General features: G+C 35.2%; 1 protein-coding gene across 2 annotated transcripts in view; it reads left to right on the plus strand.

The window, feature by feature from the left end:
- The window catches only part of plpp2a (phospholipid phosphatase 2a), a 40,647-nt gene extending 15,546 nt beyond the window's left edge, over positions 1–25,101 (plus strand). For both annotated transcript variants that reach the window (XM_039677079.2, XM_089131530.1), the window contains exons 2-6: positions 13,905–14,056; positions 16,649–16,911; positions 19,471–19,528; positions 20,536–20,712; positions 22,152–25,101. In XM_039677079.2, coding sequence (XP_039533013.1) covers positions 13,905–14,056; positions 16,649–16,911; positions 19,471–19,528; positions 20,536–20,712; positions 22,152–22,301 — 800 coding nt within the window. In that variant the 3' untranslated portion in view covers positions 22,302–25,101. The remainder of the gene's footprint in view (positions 1–13,904; positions 14,057–16,648; positions 16,912–19,470; positions 19,529–20,535; positions 20,713–22,151) is intronic.
- The last annotated feature ends 2,041 nt before the right edge of the window (positions 25,102–27,142 follow it).

Raw genomic sequence — 27,142 nt, forward strand, 5'->3', positions numbered from 1 at the left:
TTCTTAAGTTTAATAATTAATCTGCTATGTCATGTTTATGAGACATTTATGGTGTCATTACAAAGACATCTCAAACAATGTCATAATTGCATTAAAATGTTATAATTGAGCGAATGACACTTAATGACAGTTTAACCTATTTCATATTCATGACATGTGGCCTGTCGATTATGAAGGTGTCATGCACACCCCTTCAAGTAAAATGTTACCGATTTATCTGTAATGTTTTTGCAGTGTAGCAGCCATGAATTCTATAGCAGTTCCCTAGCAAACGCATTTAAAATATAAAACAAAACAAAAAACACCTTAGCAACACCCTAGAAACCACCCTTCACACCCTTGAAATGCGACTGAGTTTTGCGAGGCCAGACAACACTCACTTTTTCCTCTGTAAGTGTGTGATCTGTTGGATGTGCCATCACGTTTTGATATTATGCAGAGCTGTATGAGATTCTCTGTGGTCAGTGTTAGCAGTGTCATGTGAAAATGACACTGATTCCAGTCAAGAGAGACATCTAGATTTCACACGCACACGACGAGCTTGTAAACTCAATGGTTTGAGATTCAAGGTAGATTATCATAGAAAACCCAGTAAATATCTGGTTTGAAATTGTCATGGAAATGGAAAAAGTCATGAAAATGAGTGTAATCTTGGAGATTTTCTATAGTGAATATATATATATATATATATATGAAGAGTTCAGATGCAAAAGCCTCTAAATGCCATTTGAAATTTTCTTCTTTAATGATGATTTTTTATCAAACTTGTATATTTAAGTTCAGTAATTTCACTTAAATGGCAATGATAATTACCTATTAATTGTTATTTAAGTGAAATTACTGAACTTAAATATACAAGTTTGATAAAAATCATCATTAAAGAAGAAAATTTCAAATGGCATTTAGAGGCTTTTGCATCTGAACTCTTCATATATATATATATATATATATATATATATATATATATATATATATATATAGTAGTACCTGACATGCACTACTGCTTAAACGTTTGGGGTCAGTAGGATTTTTTAAATATTTTTGAAAGTTTATTCTGCTCACCAAGGTTGCGTTTATTTGATCAATAAAAACAGTAATATTGTCAAATATTATTACAATAAAAAAAAAACTTTTTATTATTACTATTTAAAAAATATTTTTAATTTATTCCTGTGATCAAAGCTGAATTTTCAGCATCATTACTCCAGTCTTCAGTGTCACATGATCCTTCAGAAATCACTCTAATGCTGATTTGCTGCTATCAACATATTTTTTGTAAACCATGATGCATATTTTTTCTGGATTATTTAATGAATAGGAAGTTCAAAAGAACAGTGTTTATTTGAAATGGGATTTTTTAGTAATTATTAAATCAATACATCCTCACTGAATACAAATATTCTTTCGAAAAACAAAATTGGTTTATCAAAGTCATGCCAAAATGATGAGTAAATCTGTAATTTCTCCAAGCAAGTTAGAAACCGACGCAAGAGGTTTTTTGAGTCATGGCTCATCATCTTTTGCAATCTCCCGCAAGATTTTTATCACCTCTGTCTCAGCCAACATTCCTCTTTAAATGTTGTCGTGTCACTTTATCTTTCCAGAGCGGCAGCAACGCTTTCTCTCTCGCTTATGTACTTGGTTTTCCATCTCTGTAAAACCAAATCTTCATTTTTGGCAGAATGGCCACACTCTGTGATTGTGAAATTGTAAAATTTGAGACCTGACCAGCTGTCTTTTTAAGTTTCTCTTTGGCTGGTGTTAAACACTGACATTATTGTGATATGATGTGTATTTTGGCATTGCTGAGTTTGAGAACACCAATAACATGTATAATTTCTAATTTCTCTGGCCATGGGAAACACAGAACAGAGTCAAAGGCAAACTGTGTCCAAATGTGAATTCTTGCCTGTTTATTTTATCCAGTTTCATCCTGATTGAAACGCGAGAGCCAGATGACATTGCGACAGGCCCCTGGAGACAATAGCTCTTCTTATTCCGTGAGTTGGGATCCAATGCGAGCGCAAAGACAAACGATCCTCTGGCGCAGCTCCCGATCACTCGGCACTGTAATAACTTCAAAAAATGCCTGCCATGCAATGGAGCCGCTATAAGGCCAGGGCTGTGCGTGAGTCCGGCTCTTGGGGAGGAATCGGAGATGTCGAGATTGCCTCTGTGACCTTGCTTCGGACACTCTGAAAAATGCTGGGCTGTTTCGACCCAAATTTGGGTCAAATATGGACAAACTCAAATGTTGGGTTGAAAATGCAATTAAAAAAAAGTACAGTTGAAAGTGAAAGTTTTAAGTTGGGTTAAAATTTGAAATTACATTTTTAACCCAACATTTGGGTTTGTCCATATTTTACTCAATTGTGGGTTAAAACAACCCAGCATTGTTTAGAGTTTAGTAACTGACCCAAAAATATGAGGTGAAATATGATATTTGAGTCACCAGTCAACAGCAAGTCCCTGTTTTGCATTTTGTTTTACTTTCTTTTTTTCTCTCTTTTTTTGTATTTAGTCAAATGTTTTTGTTAAATGCATATTTAATATGAATTTATACACTCTATACAATACCGGGTTGTTTGAACCCAAATTTGGGTAAAATATGAACAAACCCAAATGTTGGGATAAAAATGTAATTTAAAAAAAAGTACAGTTGAAAGTGAAAGTTTTAAAGTTTTAAGTTGGGTTAAAATTTTAAATAACAACCCAAATTTGGGTTCAAACAACCCAGCATTGTTTAGAGCGGACAAACCATCGCGATAAATAAGAAAAGCTGTTCATGTGATAATGGAGGTGTTTCTTTTGAGACTTTTTGAGTGGCGTTTATTAATTTTATTAAGCATTTCAGTCCATATCTTTCACTCTAAAAAATACTGGGTTATTTCAACCCAAATTTGGGTCAAATATGGACAAACTCAAATGTTGGGTTGAAAATGCAATTAAAAAAAAGTACTGTTGAAAGTGAAAGTTTTAAGTTGGGTTAAAATTTGAAATTACATTTTTAACCCAACGTTTGGGTTTGTGCATGTTTTACTCAATTGTGGGTTAAAACCCAGCATTGTTTAGAGTGTAGTAACTGACCCAAAAATATGAGATGAAATATGATATTTGAGTCACCAGTCAACAGCAAGTCCCTGTTTTGCATTTTGTTTTACTCTTCTTTTTTTTGTATTTAGTCAAATGTTTTTGTTAAATGCATATTTAATATGAATTTATACACTCTATACAATACTGGGTTGTTTGAACCCAAATTTGGGTAAAATATGAACAAACCTAAATGTTGGGTTAAAAATGTAATTTTAAAAAAAGTACAGTTGAAAGTGAAAGTTTTAAAGTTTTAAGTTGGGTTAAAATTTTAAATAACAACCCAAATTTGGGTTCAAACAACCCAGCATTGTTTAGAGCGGACAAACCATCGCGATAAATAAGAAACCAGCTGTTCATGTGATAATGGAGGTGTTTCTTTTGAGACTTTTTGAGTGCCGTTTGTTAATTTTATTAAGCATTTCAGTCCGTATCTTTCACTCTAAAAAATACTGGGTTATTTCAACCCAAATTTGGGTCAAATATGGACAAACACAAATGTTGGGTTAAAAATGCAATTAAAAAAAAATACAGTTGAAAGTGAAAGTTTTAAGTTGGGTTAAAATTTGAAATTACATTTTTAACCCAACATTTGGGTTTGTCCATATTTCACCCAAATTTGGGTTCAAACAACCCGGCATTGTTTAGAGCGGACAAACCATCGCGATAAATAAGAAACCAGCTGTTCATGTGATTATGGAGGCGTTTCTTTTGAGACTTTTGAGTGGCATTTGTTAATTTATTTACAATTTGAGAGTATTTTGATTTTGAGTGCTTGCAACTGAGCAAGCAAGCAGTTCAGTCCGTTTCTTTCACTCTAAAAACTACTGGGTTATTTCAACCTAAATTTGGGTCAAATATGGACAAACACAAATGTTGGGATAAAATGTAATTTAAAAAAGTACAGTTGAAAGTGAAAGTTGAAATTGGGTTAAAATTTTAAATTACATTTTTAACCCAACGTTTGGGTTTGTCCATGTTTAACTCAATTGTGGGTTAAAACCCAGCATTGTTTAGAGTTTAGTAACTGACCCAAAAAATATGAGATGAAATATGATATTTGAGTCACCAGTCAACAGCAAGTCCCTGTTTTGCATTTTGTTTTACTCTTCTTTCTTTTTTTGTATTTAGTCAAATGTTTTTGTTAAATGCATATTTAATATGAATTCATACACACTATACAATACTGGGTTGTTTGAACCCAAATGTGGGTAAAATATGGACAAACTCAAAAGTTGGGTTAAAAATGTAATTTCAAATTAACCCAACTTCAACTTTCACTTTCAACTTTTAATTGCATTTTTAACCCAACATTTGGGTTTGTCCATATTTGACCCAAATTTGGGTTGAATCAACCCAGCATTTTTTAGAGTATTCAAACTTAATACTGTATTGCATAAACAGTAGGGCTGTCGCGGTTATGGAATTTCCCTTGCGGTAATGTTGAGTGGCTCAATAGCGCGATATGCGGTATTACCGCCATTTATTTATTTATTTAATTTTTATGTTTTTGTTGCTATATAAATAATGTTTACGATGTGGACAAAAACGAGGACATTTTCAGTAACCAATGTAACCGAAACTAAACAGCGTCTACAGTATATGCGCATTGAAAGACTTTCACTCAGCGCGCATATTGTTATGACAACGGACTTTGAGCGAGTCATTGAACCGTTCATTCAACGAACACGTTTAAAAAAGCTGATTCAACAAGATGTTATTTATTTTTAACTTTGAGATTCAACTTTTCAAGGCTCAGCTGAGCAGCAATGCGTCGCATAGGCAATGCTGAAGCTGATGCTTCACTTATTAGAGACCCATTGATTCAATGCGTGACTCACTGATTTTATTTCGGCTTCCTTGTGTTGTGGGATGCTGACCAGAGCTGCTGCTGACGCGCATTTATGGGAAAATACCCGTGAAGAGAACATTGAGAACAACAGAACAAGAGAACAACATTAAAATGATGATGCGACAAATTTTTCGCTTCCCTTTGACACGACAAGCTTTTCACGACTTCAAAGACAGACGCAGGTAATTGCACGCGCAGCGCTCTGCCGATCTCTCTCATTCACTGTCTGTGTGAAGCCTGTAGGCTACACATCACCATGAAACAGTCTTGTTATCGTTATGAACTTGTTTAACATTCAATACACATGCATTAAGTTCAAAACAAGAAGGGTATAGCCTTATAAAAAAAAACGTGAATATCGCGGTTGCTGCGGTTACGTGCTATCCTCTGCGGTTGACTGGTCAGAAGCGCGGTACTACAATATTGCGGTTACCGCGACAGCCCTAATAAACAGTTTACAGTATTTTAATGCAACACAAGGACATGTGGTTTAAACCCAAGTCATGTCAATATGTGAAGCACATTTAGTCAAAGCTGGAACACGATTCCCTCACAAACTAGTTTAGAAGAAAATTCCAGAAATTGGATAAAGATCCCATCTGGTGCAAGTTTATTTCAGGTGACATTTAACACACACACACACACAAATGAAGTGAGACACCTGTTGAGCTTGTCTTTCTGTGCTAGACACACATTTCCTGATGCTACAAAGATACTACTGTAAGCCGAATGCCATCATTTGTTGACATTTTTGAAGCGCTCCAGCTCTTTTGCATTCTGTTGACCATCATGGTCTCGTTCTGCTGGTGTGCTCCAACAAATATAACATGCTGGACATTTCAAAACCATGAATAAAAAAGAAATGGCATGACATATGTACTGTGGTGTTAGCATGACGTGAGATGGCAGTGCTATATATCTATATATATATATATATATATATATATATATATATATATATGAAGAGTTCAGAAAAAGCCTCTAAATGCCATTTAAAATTTTCTTCTTTAATGATGATTTTAATTGTATATTTAACTTCAGTAATTTCACTTAAATAACAATTAATAGGTAATTCATTGCCATTTAAGTGAAATTACTGAACTTAAATATACAAGTTTGATAAAAATCATCATTAAAGAAGAAAATTTCAAATGGCATTTAGAGGCTTTTTCTGAACTCTTCATATATATACTCTAAAATTGCTGGGTTGTTTTAACCCAACTTTGGGTCAAATATGGACAAACTCAGCCATTGGGTTATATTTTTAATTACATTTTTAACCCAACGTTTGGGTTTGTCCATATTTGACCCAAAATTGGGTTAAAACAACCCAGCATTTTTAGAGTGCATATGTGAAGAGTTCAGATGCAAAAGCCTCTAAATGCCATTTGAAATTTTCTTCTTTAATGATGATTTTTGTCAAATTTGTATATTTTAAGTTCTGTGATTTCACTTAAATAACAATTGCCATTTACGTGAAATCACTGAAATTAAATACACAAGCTTGATAAAAATGATCATTCTAGAAAATTTCAAATGGCACTTAGAGGCTTTTGCATCTGAACTCTTCATATGTACCATTTGCATATTTTAATATATTTTAGATGGTTTTACATGGTCTAAAAAAGTATTTTCATGATTTTTGATGTACTTAAATCTCATTGGTATCTACTTTTTTGTTGGTAGGAGCTTTTTTAATTTTGTTGCATTCAATACAAGCATGGGGAGATGGTTTGTGCATCTTGCGTTCCTAATTGCATATTAAAGCAACTTTGTGATTTGATATTGCACTAAGCCATATCACGATTTTGGTTTGGTTTCGATTCATTTTGTAGCTCTACTTGACTGTATATTTAGTATTTATCATTTTTAGGCCACGTAAATAAGAATTATATAAATAAATTGTGCAATTTAAAGGTTATTGCCCTCTAAAATAGCTTCAATGTCGATAACTTGTTTATAGTACAGTACACTCTAAAAAATGCTGGGTTGTTTTAACCCAACTTTGGGTCAAATATGGACTAACCCAGCCGTTGGGTTAAATTTTTACATTACATTTTTAACCCAACATTTCGGGTTTGTCCATATTTGACCCAAAATTGGGTTAAAACAACCCAGCATTTTTTAGAGTGTAACTTCACAACTTTTTTAACTACTTTACTGCCTTGTAATTTCACTACTTGAACCGGTGAGAAGCTTGTAGAGTCTGAACGCTGTGGTCCGCCTCCTCTGAGTTGGCAGATCTTCTGCCAGTGGAAATTTCCTCCACATATGGACTCTTATTAAAACCCCAACGCTTGAACTCTGTCATCCGACTGCAATCCTTTATCGAATCCCAGCCTCGAGATCAGTTTGAGATCTTTCATCTGCTCTGTGAAAAATGCTCATCTCAGTTCTCTAAACTGCATCAGTGATCTTCTCCGAGAGTTTCACATCCCTCGGGTTAAACCAGCACAAACCGAAAGGAAGAACTGACCCTAGATTTTGCAGTCAAGTATTGCTCTCATCCCCATTCCCTTCATGCTCAATATCAGAGCTGCTCTAGAAGTACATGTGTTGGGCAAAGATCATTGTGTGTTTTTCTTCATGGTTATTCAAATGTACAATCATCAGTTTAAAAAATAAATAAATCACAGTTTATTGTAAAAACAACACATTATAATACACATAGCAATATGGTCGACTAGAATAACGTTCCCAAACACAACTTACAGAAGTTTTGCTTCATTATACTGTATTATTTGTTATCTGACATGGTACCACAGTAGTTTATAGTAAAAATATACATATATCCAAAAAGGTCTTTTGAAAATATATGCCATAAAAGCTGCGTTTTTTGTTGTTGTTTCTTATCTTTAGGTTCGGTCCGTGTGAATGCTATGAAAACCAGTATTAATTTCCTTTTTTGGGTTACACTTTAGAATACGGTTCCTTCGTTAATGAAAGAACCAATGAGTAACACAATATTAACAATCTAGTAACTATTATTAACTAACAAGAAACTCTGATTAACGAACTAGTAAGTAATAGCGCACAGACGAAAGTGGTAGTTCACTATTAAGTAATCAAAAACTACTATTTTTTTAATACTTCCCAGAGAACTACTGAAACGTTTATTAACAATAGTAACTACTATTAACTAAAAGAAACTCCTATTAACGAATTAGTAAGTAATAGCTCACAGATGAAAGTGTTACTAGATACTTCTGTGGGAATTACTAATTATTTGGATTCGTATTATAAAGTGAAGATCATTGGAACTAACTAGTAATTACTCAAATGTTACTAAAGACATTTTCTAAAAGTATACTAAAGTTCACCAAAAAACTCAAATGTTTGCACAAATCATGACTAGATCATGTAGTAACACTTGAGTCATTACTAATTCGTTCTAATGATCTTCACTTTATACGGATTCAAATAATTAGTATTAATTCCCACAGAAGTATCTAGTAACACTTTCATCTGTGAGCTATTACTTACTAATTTGTTAATAAGAGTTTCTTTTAGTTAGTAGTTACTAGATTATTAAAAAAAAATTTCAGTAGTTCTCTGGGAAGAATTAAAAAAATAGAAGTTATTGATTAGTTAATAGTGAACTACCACTTTCGTCTGTGAGCTATTACTTACTAGTTCGTTTCTCATTGGTTCTTGTGTAGTTATTCATTAACGAAGGAACCGTATTCTAAAGTGTTACCCTTTTTTGGTCTGAATCAAGAGAACTGAATTACAAGTGTGAACATAGATTTTAGCAGGTGAGAGTTGAATTTAGAAGCAAACAAACCCTTAAAGTTGATAAGCATATAATAAAACTACAAATAATAGTCTGGGCTTTTATTTTCCCAAATTGTCGAACTTCACCGGCTTGTATTTGAGACAGGCGTCTATATGAGACAGGCCTTTATGATTTAGTGTTGAGATGTTGTTCATTGAGTCTCTAATCTCTAAAAATCTGCGGTCTTCCAACCTTTTACTATTGTCTATTGTTGTTTGAAGACATGAGAGGCCGGGGCGCTCTCTCTCTCTTTGTGTGCATTTTATTTTGTGATATACCGGAATGAATAGAGAGAGTCCACAACGTCGATAGAAGAGCGCGTTCGAGTGGAGACTGCGCGCGCACCGCCACATGACCAGACGTCCCGAAAAATTCGGGTCAGTCCCGAAATCTAAGCTGTTGTCTTGAATCGTCCAAAAAATTATACTAAAGCAAAATCGTGAGTAGTTATTGTCTGATAAAATATTTAAAAAGTTCTACAAAGATGTAGGCATGAATTTATAAGCAAATTTTCATTCATTCGTTTCGTTGACATGGCTGGTGTACCGGAACCACAACACACCGCTTTTTAGTGGCAGACTAAAGACTAATGACAGACTGTTGGTCTTTGAAAAAAAAAAAATGGTTGGTTTAGGTTTGAAATTCGTTATCTTTTATTATAGGTTATGTTGTCTAATATCATATAGGCCTACCCATAAACACCCCCTAGATCTTCTAGATGCAAGATTTGTACCTTAATATAATGCTTTCAAAGGCGTATCAGGCCGTGAGTGCAGAGACGCTCTGAAGCGAGTGGTGTTTACGACAGTAGCGTTAAATACAATACTTCACAGCGACTCTAGGGGTCACTGTTTGATAAAAACTGAATTCCTGCATAGTGCGCCTTTAATATTTTCATGTCTTATAGTTTCATTTAGCAGATTAGAACTGGGCGAAAATATTTTTTACACATTATGACGATACAAGCAATGAAGCAGTTGAGATTTTGTTGTGTGAGTACTGTATGCGGGTATATCCAAATATATCACTGAATGATAATCTAGTTTGAATTATGCGATTTGAGATTTGCTATCAATCACGCAATCTGAAATAAATGCATATTTTGTCACAAACACAAATGTTATCATGGACCGAATGTAACTGTAGAGATGATTCTTTTAAACCCGTTTCCTGAACTTCATCTTGGTTGTCTTCGTCTTTCTGAACTGAATGTCTTTAAATTGAGGACAGCCGAATGATGCGGTCTCTTCAAACAAGAAGGAAGAGGGAGATTTGTAAAAGACAGATAATGATGGAAGAAGGAAGGGAGAGAAAAGGCTTGAGTGGAAGGAGGTTAAAGGTTTTTTACAGTCTGACATACAGAGAGACTTCTGATAGAGACGGTTAACCTCGCGGCTCTGAATGTCCTGTAATAGTGGACGGCCGTGTTCCTTTAGGGCAGGCTAACCTTCACACCCATGATTTGAGAGTCTCGTGTAAATAACCTTTAACTTGCTTAAATCGGGGGTTGCGTTTCTGAAAAAAAAGGTTCAACCCTTTCATAACAATGTTATCAGTCTGAGTCAGATTGTGGCTCTCCTCTCAAATTGTAAGTTATAGGAAGCATGTTACGCATGTTTTAAAAGTCTAGTTAAATTGCTTTTTAAGAGACCTTCTCTTTGGCCAAATTCAAAGGTGGTCTAATGCAATCCCAGAATGCTTTGCAACAAGCTAATTGTAAAAAAAGTTGGCGAAAGTGAGAGAAATGTCAAATTAATCAATGCTTTAGAAGTTTTAGTTCATACAATAATCTTCATTTCTGCATTTTTCAGTGTTTGTTAAATGGATAGTTTGCCCAAAAAGGTTAACTTTCCCTTTAACTTTAACTGTAGTGTCTTAAAGGAGTAGTTCACTTTAAAAAAAACTTTTGCTGATAATTTACTCACCCCCATGTCATCCAAGATGTCCACGTCTTTCTTTCTTCAGTTGAAAAGAAATTAAGGTTTTTGATGAAAACATTCCAGGATTTTCTCCATATAATGGACTTCAATGGGGTCCAAACGGTTCAAGGTCCAAATGAGAGTTTCAGTGCAGCTTCAAATGGCTTTAAACGACACCAGACGATGAATAAGGGTCTTATCAAGCGAAACGATCGGTCATTTAAAAAAAAAAAAAACAGTTTAAGTTGTATAGGCACAAATGGTCGCCTTGGTCTGTTCTGTGATGCACGTTTATGACTCTCCTATTCGAACTCGTTCATCAAAATAAACAAATCTTTTTTCAAGTCATGACCCGAAGGGTCCTAGATAAGACCCTATTCATCGTCTGAAATCGTTTAAAGCCCTTTGAAGCTGCACTGAAACTCTCATTTGGACCTTGAACCGTTTGGTTCCCATTGAAGTCCATTATATGGAGAAAATCCTGGAATGCTTTCATCAAAAACCTTAATTTCTTTTCGACTGAAGAAAGAAAGACGTGGACATCTTGGATGACATGGGGGTGAGTAAATTATCATCAAAGGTTTTTTTTAAAAGTGAACTACTCCTTTAATATAGTTACATATTGAAGATGAAAAATATTTTAAATTTGCAAAATTTGCTTTTGACATTATCTAATTCAATGAAATGAGTGTTCAAAAGTACTTTCATGATCACCATGTTTGACTGCATTTTTTGATGTTTGGCTTTTTATTGTATAATAATTATTTACGAAGCATTGTTCGTACTGTAGGTCATCCATTCATCATATATTTCCAGAAAGAAAAATCCCCATTTTAGATCCAACAAGACATCCTGGGAAAGGTTAAAAATGTGTTGAGTAAGCATGCATTGTTTTCAGACACAAAGAATACAAGTTTTTCTTGCACAAAAGGAAATGTCCATAAACCCAGATGGGCTGTAAAAGGGAACACAAATGGCTTACATTCATTACATTGACACAATGGCACCAGCAACCACACACATTTTCACAATGAATTCGACTGTAAAGCTGTCTTTTAACAGATGCGAGGGGATGACAATGAGCTTTGGGGGTCGTCTGTTGGAAAATCATAAAACTTTAATTAGAACCTTACAGTGTCAATGAAGGCAGAGTTATAAGCTCAGCTACTGTTAACCTCGACGTCAAAGCCTATGAGCAGCTGCCAAGTTAATTTATGCAGACAAATAATTGCACATTAATTTACATATAAATAAAAATTGACTTCCAAGCTGGCATATGACATCATTATCTGAAAGTTTTATGAAATAAATAAGTACACTTTACAATAAAGTTCCATTAGTTAACAATAGTTAATGCATTAAAGGGATAGTTCACCCAAAGATGGAAATTCTGTCATTAATCACTCGCCCTCATGTCGTTCCAAAACTGTAAATCTTCTGAACACAAATGAAGATCTTTTTGATGAAATCTGAGAGCTTTCTGTCCCTCCATTGACACTTTGATGCTTCAAAAAGTTCATAAAGAGATCGTAAAACTAATCCAAATGATTTGAGAGGTTTAGTCCAAATTTTCTTAAAGGAGTAGTTCACTTTTAAAAAAAAACTTTTGCTGATAATTTACTCACCCCCACGTCATCCAAGATGTCCATGTCATTCTTTCTTCAGTCGAAAAGAAATTAAGGTTTCTGATGAAAACATTCCAGGATTTTCTCCATATAATGGACTTCAATGGGAACCAAAGGGTTCAAGGTCCAAAAGAGAGTTTCAGTGCAAACTGCAAACTGTTCAAAGGGCTTTAAACGATTCCAGACGATGAATAAGCGTCTGATCACACGAAGCGATCGCTCATTTACAAAAAAAAAGTTTGTTTTATAAGCTCAAATGCTCGCCTTGCTCTGTTCTGTGATGCGCGTTCGTGACTCTCCTGTTCGAACTCATTTATCAAAATGAACAAATCTTTTTTCGTGTCATTTGGATCATTCAACGAACGAAAAGAACGAGTTGACTCGGGAAAAGATTCGTTCATTTTGATGAACGAGTTCGAACAGGAGAGTCACAAACGCGCATCACAGAACAGAGCAAGGCGACCATTTGAGTTTATTAAACTTAAACTTTGTTATTTATTTATTAAATAAGTGATCGTTTCGCTTGATAAGACCCTTATTCATTGTCTGAAATCATTTAAAAACTTTGAAAAGTTTGAGCATTTAAGTTATTTCATTTGTCTTTTTCTTATTAATTGTATGTTCTTAAATTATTTTAAAACTGATTACTTCCCCCCCAACAATTCTTACATGTTTGTTTTTCTCTCATCTTTGCTATGTAATTCCTATGTAAAGCACTTGAAATTATGCGTATGTGCAATATGAATAAATAGAATAAGAATACATTTTGTGTTCTTAATGTTCTTTAACATAAATACTATTTGGTTTGATGACATTCACACATTTTTAAGTGTTCAAATACACATTTTTGGTTCCTTCAGTCCTTTTGTGAGCACATCTTTAAACTTGTTCTGACTAAGGCTGCTTTGAATGTGTAATTTGGTCGTGTACGTCTGCTTTCATGTGTGTGGATTCAAGTAATATAATATGACTGGACTCCAAGGTCCTGATCTTGGGAAAGTTACCGTTGCTGTGGGAATAGAAAATATCTTGATGGACTTGATGATGAAGCACTCTGCCTCGATATCCAAAGTTTATTTTCCCTCGACGGTCCCTGATAAATCTGATTGGCATCTTTGCCGTCCGATGGGAAAAGATCCGCGTGGAATATTCAGGCTTTGAGAAACACGACCAAAGGTTCTCATGACTTTTGATTAAAAAAATAGTGGAGTTGCACATGTTGGAGACATAAATCAGTGCTTTTCCTGGTCACAAGATACTGTTGTGGGCATCTGTTGAACGGACATCTGGTGCCGTGACCCTGGCGATAATTCCCACTGACATCCTGTATCCGGATGGCAAGCGGTTTAAGATTATCCAGCATTACTGAATCCACAACATGTGTTTGACATTTATGATTGGTCAATGATATTTCTTGATGTGGAAAAGTCTGTTGTACACTATCTGTGTTGATTTCCCTGCATGATTCGCAGAAGCACTGATGAACTTCAATGTCATCTGTTTCCTATCACAAAAGCATTTTCTTTCTTTTTTCCTGTTCCCATGGAAAATTCAACACAAGACATGCGCTAGATGATTTGTCTGATGTGTGTTACTGAGCCAGCCATCTGAGCCCAATAATAACGCTGTTGTTTGTGTTTCAGTGGCGATGCCGTTCATCATAATGACCATCATGTTCCGGCCGTACCAGCGTGGCGTTTACTGTGATGACGAGACCATTCGTTACCCCTACAGACCAGACACCATCTCTCACAAGATGATGGCGGCCGTTACCATTTCCTGCTCCATCATTATCGTGAGTCTCCACCAATCAGGCAGCTGAGCAAACCTTTAAAGGGGTCCTACTATGCATTTTATTTGCAACAGACGCGATAGCGTATATCTCAATTCTCCAGCGGCGGCCATCTTTGAAGGAAGCCAGTTCAACCCAAACGCTCTTTGATAACGTGATGATTTCGTAACTGCAGGTCATCTGTCCATCATCGTATAAAGCCCGCCCTGGTAATTTGATTGGCCCGACTAATTCTGAACCGACCATAATTACTCCTCAAAGGATCGAGTCCAGACCGAACTTCCCGAACAAAAAATACTGTTAGCGGGGTTCGGGCTAGCATCCAGGCTAGTAAACAAAAGCAAAAGTGAGCTAATACGTATTTGGTGAAGCAACCATGTAATTTTAGCTTGTTTCTACAAGCCTTTGAGCTTTTTATCACAACTCGTGTTTCACAGGACTGATACCCGAGCCCTCCACATTGCAATGGTGAGCTACTGAGCAAATTTACTAGAAAAGCCAAACGTATACGCTAGAGCCCGACCGATAAAGAATTTTGAAGGCCGATACCGATACAAATATTTTGGGGTTTTAAAATCCGATATATCGGCCGATATTTTTTTTATATTTATTTAATTATTTTTTTAAACTGGACATGATAGTCAAAAATTTTGTCTTGCTTATTTGAGTTTAGAGAACTGATGGGGATGTTCTTTTAATTGTTATTCAAGCAATGTATGTATCGTTCCCAACTCAATGAGTGTTGCCAACAGGAACTGTGTAGAGTGCCCTCTGGTGGACAAACTATACAACTCCAACACTCATGACATGGTTCAAGCGTGTTTCGTCCGTTTTTATTTTATTTTTAAAATATTCATTTATCGGCCATTATAACTGCCGATACCGATAGTTTGGAAAATGCCTAATATCGGCCGATAATATCGGTCTGCCGATATATCGGTCTGGCTCTAGTATACGCAAACATCAACATGTATCAGGTTACAAATCAGCGGTTTATCACTATGTTAAAAGTATTTTCAGGTCATGGCATAGTTTTGTGCAATGAACCACATGAAAACATGTCTTTATTAATCAATAATTTGTGTAAAAAGGATTAAAAGTTGTTGGTGTTTTACTCCCTCGTGTTCATTTCAGCAGGAAACTGTTGTGAATTGTATTTTTATAGGCGAGAGGCATGTTTTTCCATTGGAAAACAGGGAATGTTATGTTGGAAAAAGAGGATGGTGACTTTGGCTGTCGAGCTTCAAAAAGGACCCAAAGAAGACCAAAAGAATCAAACTAATGTGTTTCATGAATTTAACTCAATGACTCACAGTGAAGCTCACGAGGAAGTCGTCTTCTCACTTAAATATCTGCCTGTTCTTCACACAAAGCTATCATAGGAATTCAGAATATAGCACACAATTGAATATGAACTACTTTTATTGGGTTCGACTGTTTGTTCAAAGTTTTATTGTTCTGTGAACTGTATGTTTAAGAAGCATCATAACTGTCTAAAGGGATTTGCTGTTGAAACACTTTTGAGAACCAGCCAGTTGTAGTAATTGTGAAATTTCGGGTCTGTATTTGATTGTGAAAAGATGCAAGTTGATTTTGTATTGTGGCCACATGTTCTGAACATTGTAATTAGTTCAGTATGTTTCATCAGAGTACAACTCAAAACATGAGTCATCTATCCAACAGTTACTTTTATTACTGAGAATGAACCTTAAGGCAAGTTTATGTACCTTTTGATAGTTACACAATGATGATTCAAAGTGCTTCACAAAGTAATCATAATAGATGTGTATGAAATCAATTAAAAATGGAATATAAAAAACTATTACAGTGTACTCGCAGGCTTTATTTTACAGAATTGAGACTTTATCTCACAATTTTGACTTTTTATCTCACAATTGCGAGTTTATATCTCGACATCTTTTCTCAGAATTGTGAGATATAAACTCGCAATTGCGAGTTATCGGGCCAATTCTAAGGGAAAAAGACTAAAATTTTTCCCATCAGAATAGTTTATTTCTCACAATTCTGACTTTACAACACGTAGTTTTAACTTTATATCATGCATTTCTGACTTTATAACACACAATTGCGACTATATCACAATCTGACTTTATATCTCGCAATTCTGACTTTGTATCACTCAATTCTGACTTTATATCTCGCAATTCTGACTTAATATCACGCAATTCTGAGTTTATAACACACAATTGCGACTTTATATCTCGCAATTCTGACTTTACATCTCGCATTTCTGTGAAATAAAGTCAAAATTGCGAGATAAAAAGTCACAATTATCTTTTTTTTATTTTTCGTTCTGTGGCACAAACAAGTTTCCATAATTAGGGGAACCTTTTTAAATTAAAGATATTATTTTGAAATATATAATTATTATTATTATTTGTAATCAGTTTGATAGTTACACAATGGGGATTCAAAGTGCTTGACAAAGTAATCATAATAGATGTTTACACAATCAATAAAAAATGTAATATAAAAAGCTATTACAATGTACCAATGTTGACTCATGCATCATTATTGATATTGCTCATTCATGGGTAAAATGTTTAAGTGACTTCATTGTTTCCTCACTTGCAGATCACTTCCGGAGAGGCCTACCTGGTCTACACCAAACGGCTTTACTCCAATTCTGACTTTAACCAGTACGCTGTGGCGCTCTACAAAGTGGTGGGGACGTTTCTGTTCGGCGCGTGTGTGAGCCAGTCTCTGACCGATATGGCCAAGTACACCATCGGACGCTTACGGCCCAACTTCATGGCGGTGTGTGCTCCAGAAGTGTGTGAGGGCTACATGCTGGAGATAAACTGCACGGGAACCCATCGCAACGTGACAGAATCCAGGTACAGAAGCAGGAGACAGGAAGGGCCGGTGTCAGAAGTCATAAACTGCTGACCTCACTTCCTGTATTTGTTTATTTTTGCTGTTCACCTGTTGTTTCACTTCCTGTTTGTCCAGTACATTTGTGATTTCTTATGCGGTGACCTTTGCAGTCCAAAGGTCTCAGTGGTGTTTTCAAATGCCATATTTCCTCAAGAGGCTTGAAGTATAAATAGATTTGATTATACATGCAACACAAAGCATGACCAGTGTTCAGAAAATATTTCAGTTCTATCTGGCCGATTTGTCAATTAGGTATGGAAGCTTGTTTCCGCCACTGAATAAAAAAAATGAAAAAAATAACTGCGACTTTTTTTCTCACAGTTGCGAGATATAAAGTCACAATTGCGGGATATAAAGTCGCAAATATGAGAAATGAAGTCGCAATTGCGAGAAAAAAAGACAATTGAGACTTTTTATGTTAAAATTCTGACTTTTTTTTCTCACAATTGCGAGTTTATATCTCACAGTTCTGACTTTATATCTCGCAATTCGGACTTTATATCTCGCAATTCGGACTTTATATCTCGCAATTCTGACTTTATATCTCGCAATTCTGACTTTATATCTCGCAATTCTGACTATATCTCGCAATTCTGACTTTATATCTCACAATTCTGACTTTATATCTCGCAATTCTGACTATATCTCACAATTCTGACTTTATATCTCGCAATTCTGACTTTATATCTCGCAATTCTGACTTTATATCTCGCAATTCTGACTATATCTCGCAATTCTGACTTTATATCTCGCAATTCTGACTTTATATCTCGCAATTCTGACTTTATATCTCACAATTCTGACTTTATATCTCACAATTCTGACTTTATATCTCGCAATTCTGACTATATCTCGCAATTCTGACTTTATATCTCGCAATTCTGACTTTATATCTCACAATTCTGACTTTATATCTCACAATTCTGACTTTATATCTAGCAATTCTGACTTTATATCTCGCAATTCTGACTATATCTCGCAATTCTGACTTTATATCTCGCAATTCTGACTTTATATCTCACAATTCTGACTTTATATCTCGCAATTCTGACTTTATATCTCACAATTCTGACTTTATAACTCGCAACTCTGACTTTATATCACACAATTCCGACTTTATATCTCGCAATTCCAACTTTATATCATGCAATTCCGACTTTATATCTCGCAATTCCAACTTTATATCTCGCAATTCCGACTTTATATCATGCAATTCCGACTTTATATCTCGCAATTCCGACTTTATATCATGCAATTCCGACTTTATATCACACAATTCCAACTTTATATCATGCAATTCCGACTTTATATCTTACAATTCTGACTTTATATCACGCAATTCCGACTTTATATCACGCAATTCCGACTTCATATCTCGCAATTCCGACTTTATATTACGCAATTCCGACTTCATATCTCGCAATTCCGACTTTATATCACGCAATTCCGACTTTATATCTCGCAATTTCGACTTTATATCTCGCAATTTCGACTTTATATCTCGCAATTCTGACTTTATATCTCGCAATTCTGACTTTATATCTCGCAATTCTGACTTTATATCTTACAATTCTGACTTTATATCTCGCAATTCCGACTTTTATATCACGCAATTCCGACTTTATATCTCGCAATTTCGACTTTATATCTCGCAATTCTGACTTTATATCTCGCAATTCCGACTTTATATCTCGCAATTCCGACTTTATATCTCACAATTCTGAGAAATAAAGTCAGAATTGCGACATAAAAAGTCGCAATTACCTTTTTTTATTTTCCATTCTCTGGTGGAAACAAGCTTCCATAATTAGGGGAACTTTTTAAATTAAAAATATTATTTTGAAATATTTTATTATTATATTTGTAATCAGGCTTGACGTTAACTTTTTTTGCTCACCTGCCACTGTGGCTAGTGATTTACTAGCCACTCAGCATTTTCACTGGCCACAATTTTGACATTGATTTGATTGGGAAAAACTGGCATATTAGACATGTTTGATATTATCTCATAATTTTGCAGCAGGTATATTAGGCTGCCGTCACTTTAAGACCTGACGCACAGATCCATTATAACGTAACACGTGTTTTCTTTCTCCACTGTTTATGTTTACTTTAAACAGTTATCACTATATTTAAATAATCTGAGATTTACTGTTCTTTTTATTTATTCTGTTTTTTATTTATTTTTTATTACTGTTTTCTTTTATTTTATAAATTAAAAGTAATTTGTTGACCTTGCAAGTCCAAGAGTTATAAAGCTCTTTCTGCTAAACATGAAAAGGTCATTGGCATCACACATACCAAAATGCATTTGAAGGTCAAGGCCATTATGGACATGTGATAAAGGTTTTAACACTTTTGAAACATAGTTTGACAAAAAGTCCCTTAAAGTGAGGAATGACCCATGACCGTTTCGTTCCAAATGATGTGTGAACTGTGAAAATGATTCTTTTCCCTCTCTCCCTCTGTTGTTTTGTATCTGTCGATCCGCCCTTCCTCCATCGGTCCTGTTGCACCAGGCTGTCCTTCTACTCCGGTCACTCCTCCTTCGGGATGTACTGCATGTTGTTTCTGGCGGTGAGTTGTCACAGTTGTCTTCCTCTTCTACAATCATGCTGACACAGAAGACTTGTGTAGACAGATAAAGGACACCCTTAGAGCAACAGGAAATAAACTATGACCTCAAGATAGTATGCAATGCTTAAAGTTTCCTATTAAAACAAAGTTTTGATTTTGTTGTTTGGGCTCTACTAGAATAGCTTTTCATGAAAGTTAATGAAACGTATTTGACATTGTTGCAGGACCGTTTAGTTCCTGTCTCTATGAAGCCCCTCCTTCCAAAAAGCACAATGTGCTCTGATTGGTCGGCTGGACCAGTGTTTTGTGATTGGTCAGCCGATTTTAGCATGTTTAAGAAAAAGTCCCGCCCCTTAACCATAACTGCGACTTTTTCTAGACACTTAATCAGACCCCACCCCTTTATTCTGCAAAGTCCCGCCCCTTAACCATAACTGCGACTTTTTCTAGACACTTAATCAGACCCCACCCCTTTATTCTGCAAATTAATTATTTAAATGAGGAATATCGTGACGTCTTCGTTCCCGGTAGAAAACTCAAGACTACAATGGATGCGTTTCAGGGATTTCAGTGACATCAGCAACATTACACACTAAAGACAGTTGAAAATGTAAAAAAGCACAATAGGTCCTCTAAGTTCTGACATGATTATTTAGGCTACTCATCTCCACACCTGCATGACTTTATCTTCTGAACATGAATATTCTTGGGAATTTCTCTTTTTGTGTTCCACCGAAGAGTGAAAGTCATACAGGTTTGTGGCGTCGACATGAGGGTGAATTAATAAACACTTAAGGTTTTCTGGTTGCTTCACTCGTGTTCCGACGTGTCTGTAGTTAAGATGCTGCCAGGTCATATTTAGACAAGGTGCTTTCCCACAACTTAAGACTTAATATTTCGTTTCCTGCTGCTGAATGCACAAGGTTGATTTTCCATTTTCATTCCCATATCCTCTTTTAAAATATTGTGTAATAATCCGTCGTTGTTTTTCCTCATCCTGTGCATAGCTGTATGTCCAGGCACGCATGGCATCCAAGTGGGCCCGCCTCCTCCGGCCAACAATTCAGTTCTTCCTGGTTGCCTTTGCCATTTATGTGGGATACACACGTGTGTCTGACTACAAACACCACTGGAGCGACGTGGTCGTGGGTCTTCTGCAAGGGGCGCTGATCGCAGTCCTCACGGTGAGTGCAGTAATCTCATGAAACCAGCTTAATTTCACCCCAAAATTAAAATAAAAAATAAAAATGCATAAGGAAAATATCCTGTTGCAGAACCACTGGGATTTGTTTGCATTTTCATGATAATTAAATCCATTTAAATACTCTCCCTTGAACTTCAGTAACTTATATTTATGCTAAAAAAAGAGAAAGATTTGGTATGTATATAATTAAGTTATTTAATTGCACTTAATTAGAATGGTTTTTTTCCTGTTCTATATCTATTTATAAATTACAGGAACGTCTTTCTGTCTCTTTGTTAATCGCATATCTCTGAACCGTTAGAACCGTTAGTCTGATGGATCTCAGACTTGACGGGTGTCTTGCTACGGGCACGAGTATGTGCAGTGCCGAGTTTGTTCGAAATAGAAATGCAAAAGATATTGTTAAATATATCACTATAAATTGTCAGGCGCAAAGAAAAAGTATAAAAAAGTAAAACATTTTGTGACTCTTTTTGAAAAAGTAGTGATTTTTTTTTTAAAAAGTAGTGATTCTTTTTTAAAAAAAGTAGTGATTCTTTTTTAAAAAAAGTAGTGATTCTTTTTGAAAAAGTAAAAAGAGCGATTCTTTTTGAAAAAAAGTAGCGATTCTTTTTGAAAAAAGTAGCGATTCTTTTTGAAAAAAGTAGTGATTCTTTTTGAAAAAAGTAGCGATTCTTTTTGAAAAAAGTCGTGATTCTTTTTGAAAAAAGTAGTGATTCTTTTTGAAAAAGTAAAAGTAGCGATTCTTTTTGAAAAAAGTAGCAATTCTTTTTGAAAGAGTAGCAATTCTTTTTTGAAAAAGTAGCGATTCTTTTTGAAAAAGTAGCGATTTTTTTGAAAAAAGTAGTGATTCTTTTTGAAAAAAGTAGTGATTCTTTTTGAAAAAGTAAAAGTAGCGATTCTTTTTGAAAAAGTAGCAATTCTTTTTTGAAAAAAGTAGTGATTCTTTTTGAAAAAAGTAGTGATTCTTTTTGAAAAAGTAAAAGTAGCGATTCTTTTTGAAAAAGTAAAAGGAGCGATTCTTTTTGAAAAAAGTCGTGATTCTTTTAGAAAAAAGTAGTGATTCTTTTTGAAAAAGTAAAAGTAGCGATTCTTTTTGAAAAAAGTCGTGATTCTTTTTGAAAAAAGTCGTGATTCTTTTTGAAAAAAGTAGTGATTCTTTTTGAAAAAGTAAAAGTAGCGATTCTTTTTGAAAAAAGTCGTGATTCTTTTTGAAAAAGTAAAAGTAGCGATTCTTTTTGAAAAAAGTAGCGATTCTTTTTGAAAACAGTTATTTTAAATTGTCATAATATTTAACAATATTTCAGTTTCTTTATCAAATAAATGCAGTCTTGTTGCGCATGGAGCATAGTGTGTGCTCAATCTGAACTAATGGTCTATTTTGCAAGTTGCATTGAGTGTTTCTGCTCTCCGTCACAGGTGCGATACGTCTCTGACTTCTTCAAAGAGCGCCCGCCCCGCTGCCAGGATGTCGAAAACGCTGAAAACGAAGACAGCGAACGCAAACCCAGCCTTCAGATCGCAGACACGGACAGGAACAATCTTTACTCCTACAGCAGGCCTGCATGAGCCTGACCTTTGACCTGTGAGGGCAGACACTCCGAAACCACTGGATGCTGCACCACGTCTCGTACAGACAGCCACACACACGCTGCTGCACACACACTGTACACTGGCACTGACCGCGCTCTCTTCCACAGGACAACACTCACATTTCAGAGAGAGCAAGTGAATGCATGAACTAACACTGAATATTAGATTTTATACTCCTCTACAGACGGCTGACCGTGTTCGTACCGCTTTTTGTTTTATGCACGCTCAATTACGCCAAGTGCACAGATCTGACATCTAATGAACCCTGAGGGACTTTATTGTATCGGAGCACAAAGACGAACTTTTTCAAGGGGAACTGGCCGTTTCCATGACAACCTCAAAACCACCGGTTGACATTTACCGACTAGATGCACTTCTGCTGTTGGAAGCGATGCTTTCGGCATGGGAAAGAAAGTGAAGTCATCAGAAGACAAGAGTGTGTGGTTCCCTGAGTAAGAAATCCAGGACGAAAAGTATGAACATGGAACAGATGCCAAAAAGGTCTTTCTTATATATAATATATACGTATATATATATATTATATATAAATGCAGTCCATTTTTCACACTGGTAATTAGATATTATATTCATATATATAAGCCACCACTTATATTCATATATATAAGCCACTTCTGAAAGCCACCTCTGTCAAAAATGAATAATAATATTGAGTGTTTCATCAAATAATTTCACTTCAAGCTCACAAAATCCCAGCCTTAGCCCATTCAGAAATGTCGGTAGGCTACTTTAGTAGAAACTAGGAGCCTGATAAAAATGTTAATATTAAAAAAAAAAAAAACAACGTTAGACGGACGGACTTGGAGGCTTTTGCATTCTGAAGTCTTCATATATATATATATATATATAAACTGGATTATAGTGACTTTATTTTTTGATGTAACGAAATGTTTTCCTGTGGCGGTAGGTTTAGGGACTTTATAGCCTTTTATAACCACAACAATTTGGTGTTATAATATCCAGACACATCTGCATAGCATGATTCATTTTTATAAAATACTACTTTATTTTAACATTTTATTTACTAAAGTCTTTATCCATGACAACTCTGCAATCTCGTGTCGATCTCGCTATCTCATAAGGACGACGTTTATAATTAGTACCACTAACTAACCAAGGCACATGTGTGTGTATGTATGTATGTGTGTATATATATATATATATATATATATATAAAACACATTTTGGAAATCAATCTTACTAACCAACCTGTCCACAATAGGTAACAAAAATATTTACTAGCTGTATATGTATAACAGCCGTCTGTCTCTGAACATTATTATGACATCCTAAATAGGTGTAAAGTTAGATTTCACTTCAGTGTAGTGTTAAAATAACAGCCAATCATAAAGCTGTACGCAGATTCTAAACCAATGAGGTTTCACTAAGGGGCGGGGCTAACTGACGATTCAAGTGGAATTGCACCGTTGTGCATCATGCTGAATCTCTCACCGACGCTATTTATGGAGGAAAAACAATTCCTATTTTATTTAAATATTTTTTTCATCCCCTCTTATTATTTTTATTTTAAAGCTGTTGACAGTCAATCCTTTAACCCCTGTACAACAGAACCTGCTGTCTACTGTGAGCTTCTAATGCTGCAATTTTTTATGGACTCTATATTTAGTGACTATGAATGATGTGTCCCTATTTTTTCTTCTTTGTGGAACAGAGACTCTCTGTGACTCTGGTTTAGTCACCGAAAACCAGACCGCCTTAAAATAAACGAGGACTGAGCTTATAGTGACTTACACGGTGAATGTGAAAGATTGTGATTCATGTTTACACTTTTGCCTATACATATGTAAAATGCATCTATTGTTTAGTTGAGTGTCCTAAAGCAATGTGGAGTATTTTTGCAAGTTTGTGCATATACACGACTGTCTAAAACTTTGGGGTCAGTAAGATTTTTTTTTTAATGTTTTTGAAAGTTATGCTCACCATATGCAAAAACATGAAAACTGCCTTTATTTGATAAAAAATACAGTAAAAACTAATAATTTTTAAAATACAAAAATGAAATAACTTGTTAAGATGCATGTATTCCTGTGATGCAAAGCTGAATTTTCAGCATCATTACTCCAGTCTTCAGTGTCACATGATCCTTCAGAAATCATTCAAATATTATGATTTGCTGCTCAATATCAACATTTATTATTATTATCAGTGTTGAAAACAGTTTTTTCTGTTTTACAGTTATTTGTATTTTTTTTTTAGTATTTTTTGATAAATAGAAAGTTCAAAAGTACAGCATTTACCTTATGTAACATTATAAATGTATTTACTGTCACTTTTGATCAATTCAATGCATTTTTGCTGGATACAAAAAAAAAAAAAAAAAAACCTTAATGACCCCAAACATTTGAACAGTGTATCAGATAAGAATAATACATGGTTGGACGTGTAATACATGAGAGCAAATCAACTAATGTTCATGAACACAGTATAGTGTCTTCATGTCAAAACCAAAAGAGTTTGATTTTCACATTGAGAGAAAAAAAAAGTCTAATTGGTTAAATGAAAGCTACTGAATTTTTTTATTATTTTCCTGAAAATGAATAATTATAAACCACTTATGCATAGAGCTAAAAAAAATTATCTGAACCAATTATCTTGTCCAATAAATATTATGTAATAATTGGCATGTTTTTATTGTATAGCATATGAATCTTGCACATATAATTGTTTATGTTCTTGGTATGTTTTATATTTGTTTATACCTACAACGTTCAAAATAAAAAAAAGGTTGTTCATCCTCTTTCTGCTCTTGCTGTAAATGAGCTCAAAACACAAACTTGTGAAAAGTTTTGAAACTGCTCAAAGTTCACACTCCAGATGTCTTTAATACTTTTATCTTATCAGTTGGTAACACTTACTTCCATGTTATCGGTTTGCTTGGCCAAGTATCAATATTACTCCTGCTTACGCCTTGTGGTTTTGTTCAAATCACTACTAACATACGTGCAGCACAGCAACTTTTCCACAAAATGAAACTCATGAACATGCAGTAAATGCAGTAAAAAAATTGATTTCATGTTTTTGCACATGTCTTTGATTGGACAGCCACAAACTTGTCTTTATCTAACACAGAGATGATTGTACAAGGGAATCATGGGAATCTAAGCAGCCGAAAGTGTCACAGCAGTAAATCCAGCTGGATCTCATCAGAATCGTGCTCAAGGACAGCGAAGGTATCTGTTGACTTCCCTTCAGCTTCAGTAACTGCATGTTTCTCTGGCTTTAAACTTCTAACAAAAGCTAAATTCACATTTTAATGTCCTCAAGGCAAAGTGTTCATTGTAAATGTGTGTTTAAAATCCTCTTGTCTTATGAATAGGTCTGACTGGCTTCAGGCTCGTTTGCCTGTTTTCATTCATTGTCGTGAACACGTGACATACTGCTACTATACAACATCTTTCTTTACAGTTCATGTGATACAACAAAAGGTATTTATATATGTGTGTGTGTGTGTGTGTGTGTGTGTGTGTGTGTGTGTGTGTGTGTGTGTGTGTGTGTGTGTGTGTGTGTATAGCCTATTTATATCGGCCATCGTTTTTAGAGGATCCTATTTGCATACACCAGAAAAACAAAATGTCTCTTGCATGTATGCCGAAAACTCAAGCAAATGCTAGATTTCTCCATGAATATTTACATGACGTTATTGTTGACACACATCGAGTGACCGACAAGAACGAATTGACAAAATTGAAGTGAAAATGCAAAAATGCAAATGTTAACTCCTTACGAAAATTAACTATGGTTTTACTACAATTAAAAAGGTAGTTAGCCTACTAAAAAAAAAAAAAAAAAAACATGGTTAATTTTCGTAAGGGACATGATAATCTAAAACAGTACTATGACACATAAACCTTTAATTTTGCACTTCTGTCCGCTATTCAAGAATCAATATGAGGACACGACCAAAAATGTTTCCAGTGCTTCATTCTGAAAGCATTCAGGGCTGTATGACCTGAGTTTGACCGGCGATATTTCATGTTGCTGTCTTACATCAGTCAGATAAGACTGTTTGGCCACTTCATCCAAAACATTTGCTCATCTGTTAAATGATTTTAGAAGTACTAAATCTATCAGTGCTTGACGTCAACTAAGCAACACTCCAGCTTTCACATGTTTAATTGATTTGTTTTTCACAATTTGTGTCAATGGCATTTTGGAAAAGATAGTCAATCCATTATATTTGTCTGAGGGGTAAAGGTCCCATAACTAGTTCCACATTGAGCAAACAATATCAAGTGTAAACCTGATCTGACTGATTTGTTTGATTATAGCACAACCTAGTGTTTAAATCGAGCAGTAGACCTACGTGAACAGACTGAACGCAGTGTCATATAGACCAACGCTACTTTTGCGTCATCGAAGGGTAACGCCCCCTTTTGGGGGAAAACACCTCTATACTGTCTATGGGAAAACAAACGGATTCCCATGAGAACAGAACTCGCACTAGATCTGCAAAGTTTCTTGATAGCAAAAATGGCACAAACTTATAGAAGCTAACGTTACTGAATACGGGGTTACAGAGGTGTCCCTTTGAAATGGTCGAAAACTGGATTAATGACCCCACACAGCGGCCAAATATGGACTATTCAGACATCTAACGTTACCACTATCTCGTGGAATCACCAAGTAAGTAGCCTTTTTTTTCATTAACACTCACAGTATGACAAACTAGACGATGAATGGATCATATTTAACTTGATTTAAGCTATTGACATAGTCTAATAAGGTAACGTTAGCTGCTAACAGCTAGTCTTTCTAATAGCTAGTCGACAACAAAACTG

This window comes from Pimephales promelas, chromosome 5 (genome assembly GCF_988280905.1).
Source record: "Pimephales promelas chromosome 5, fPimPro1.hap1.1, whole genome shotgun sequence".
NCBI lineage: Eukaryota > Metazoa > Chordata > Actinopteri > Cypriniformes > Leuciscidae > Pimephales > Pimephales promelas.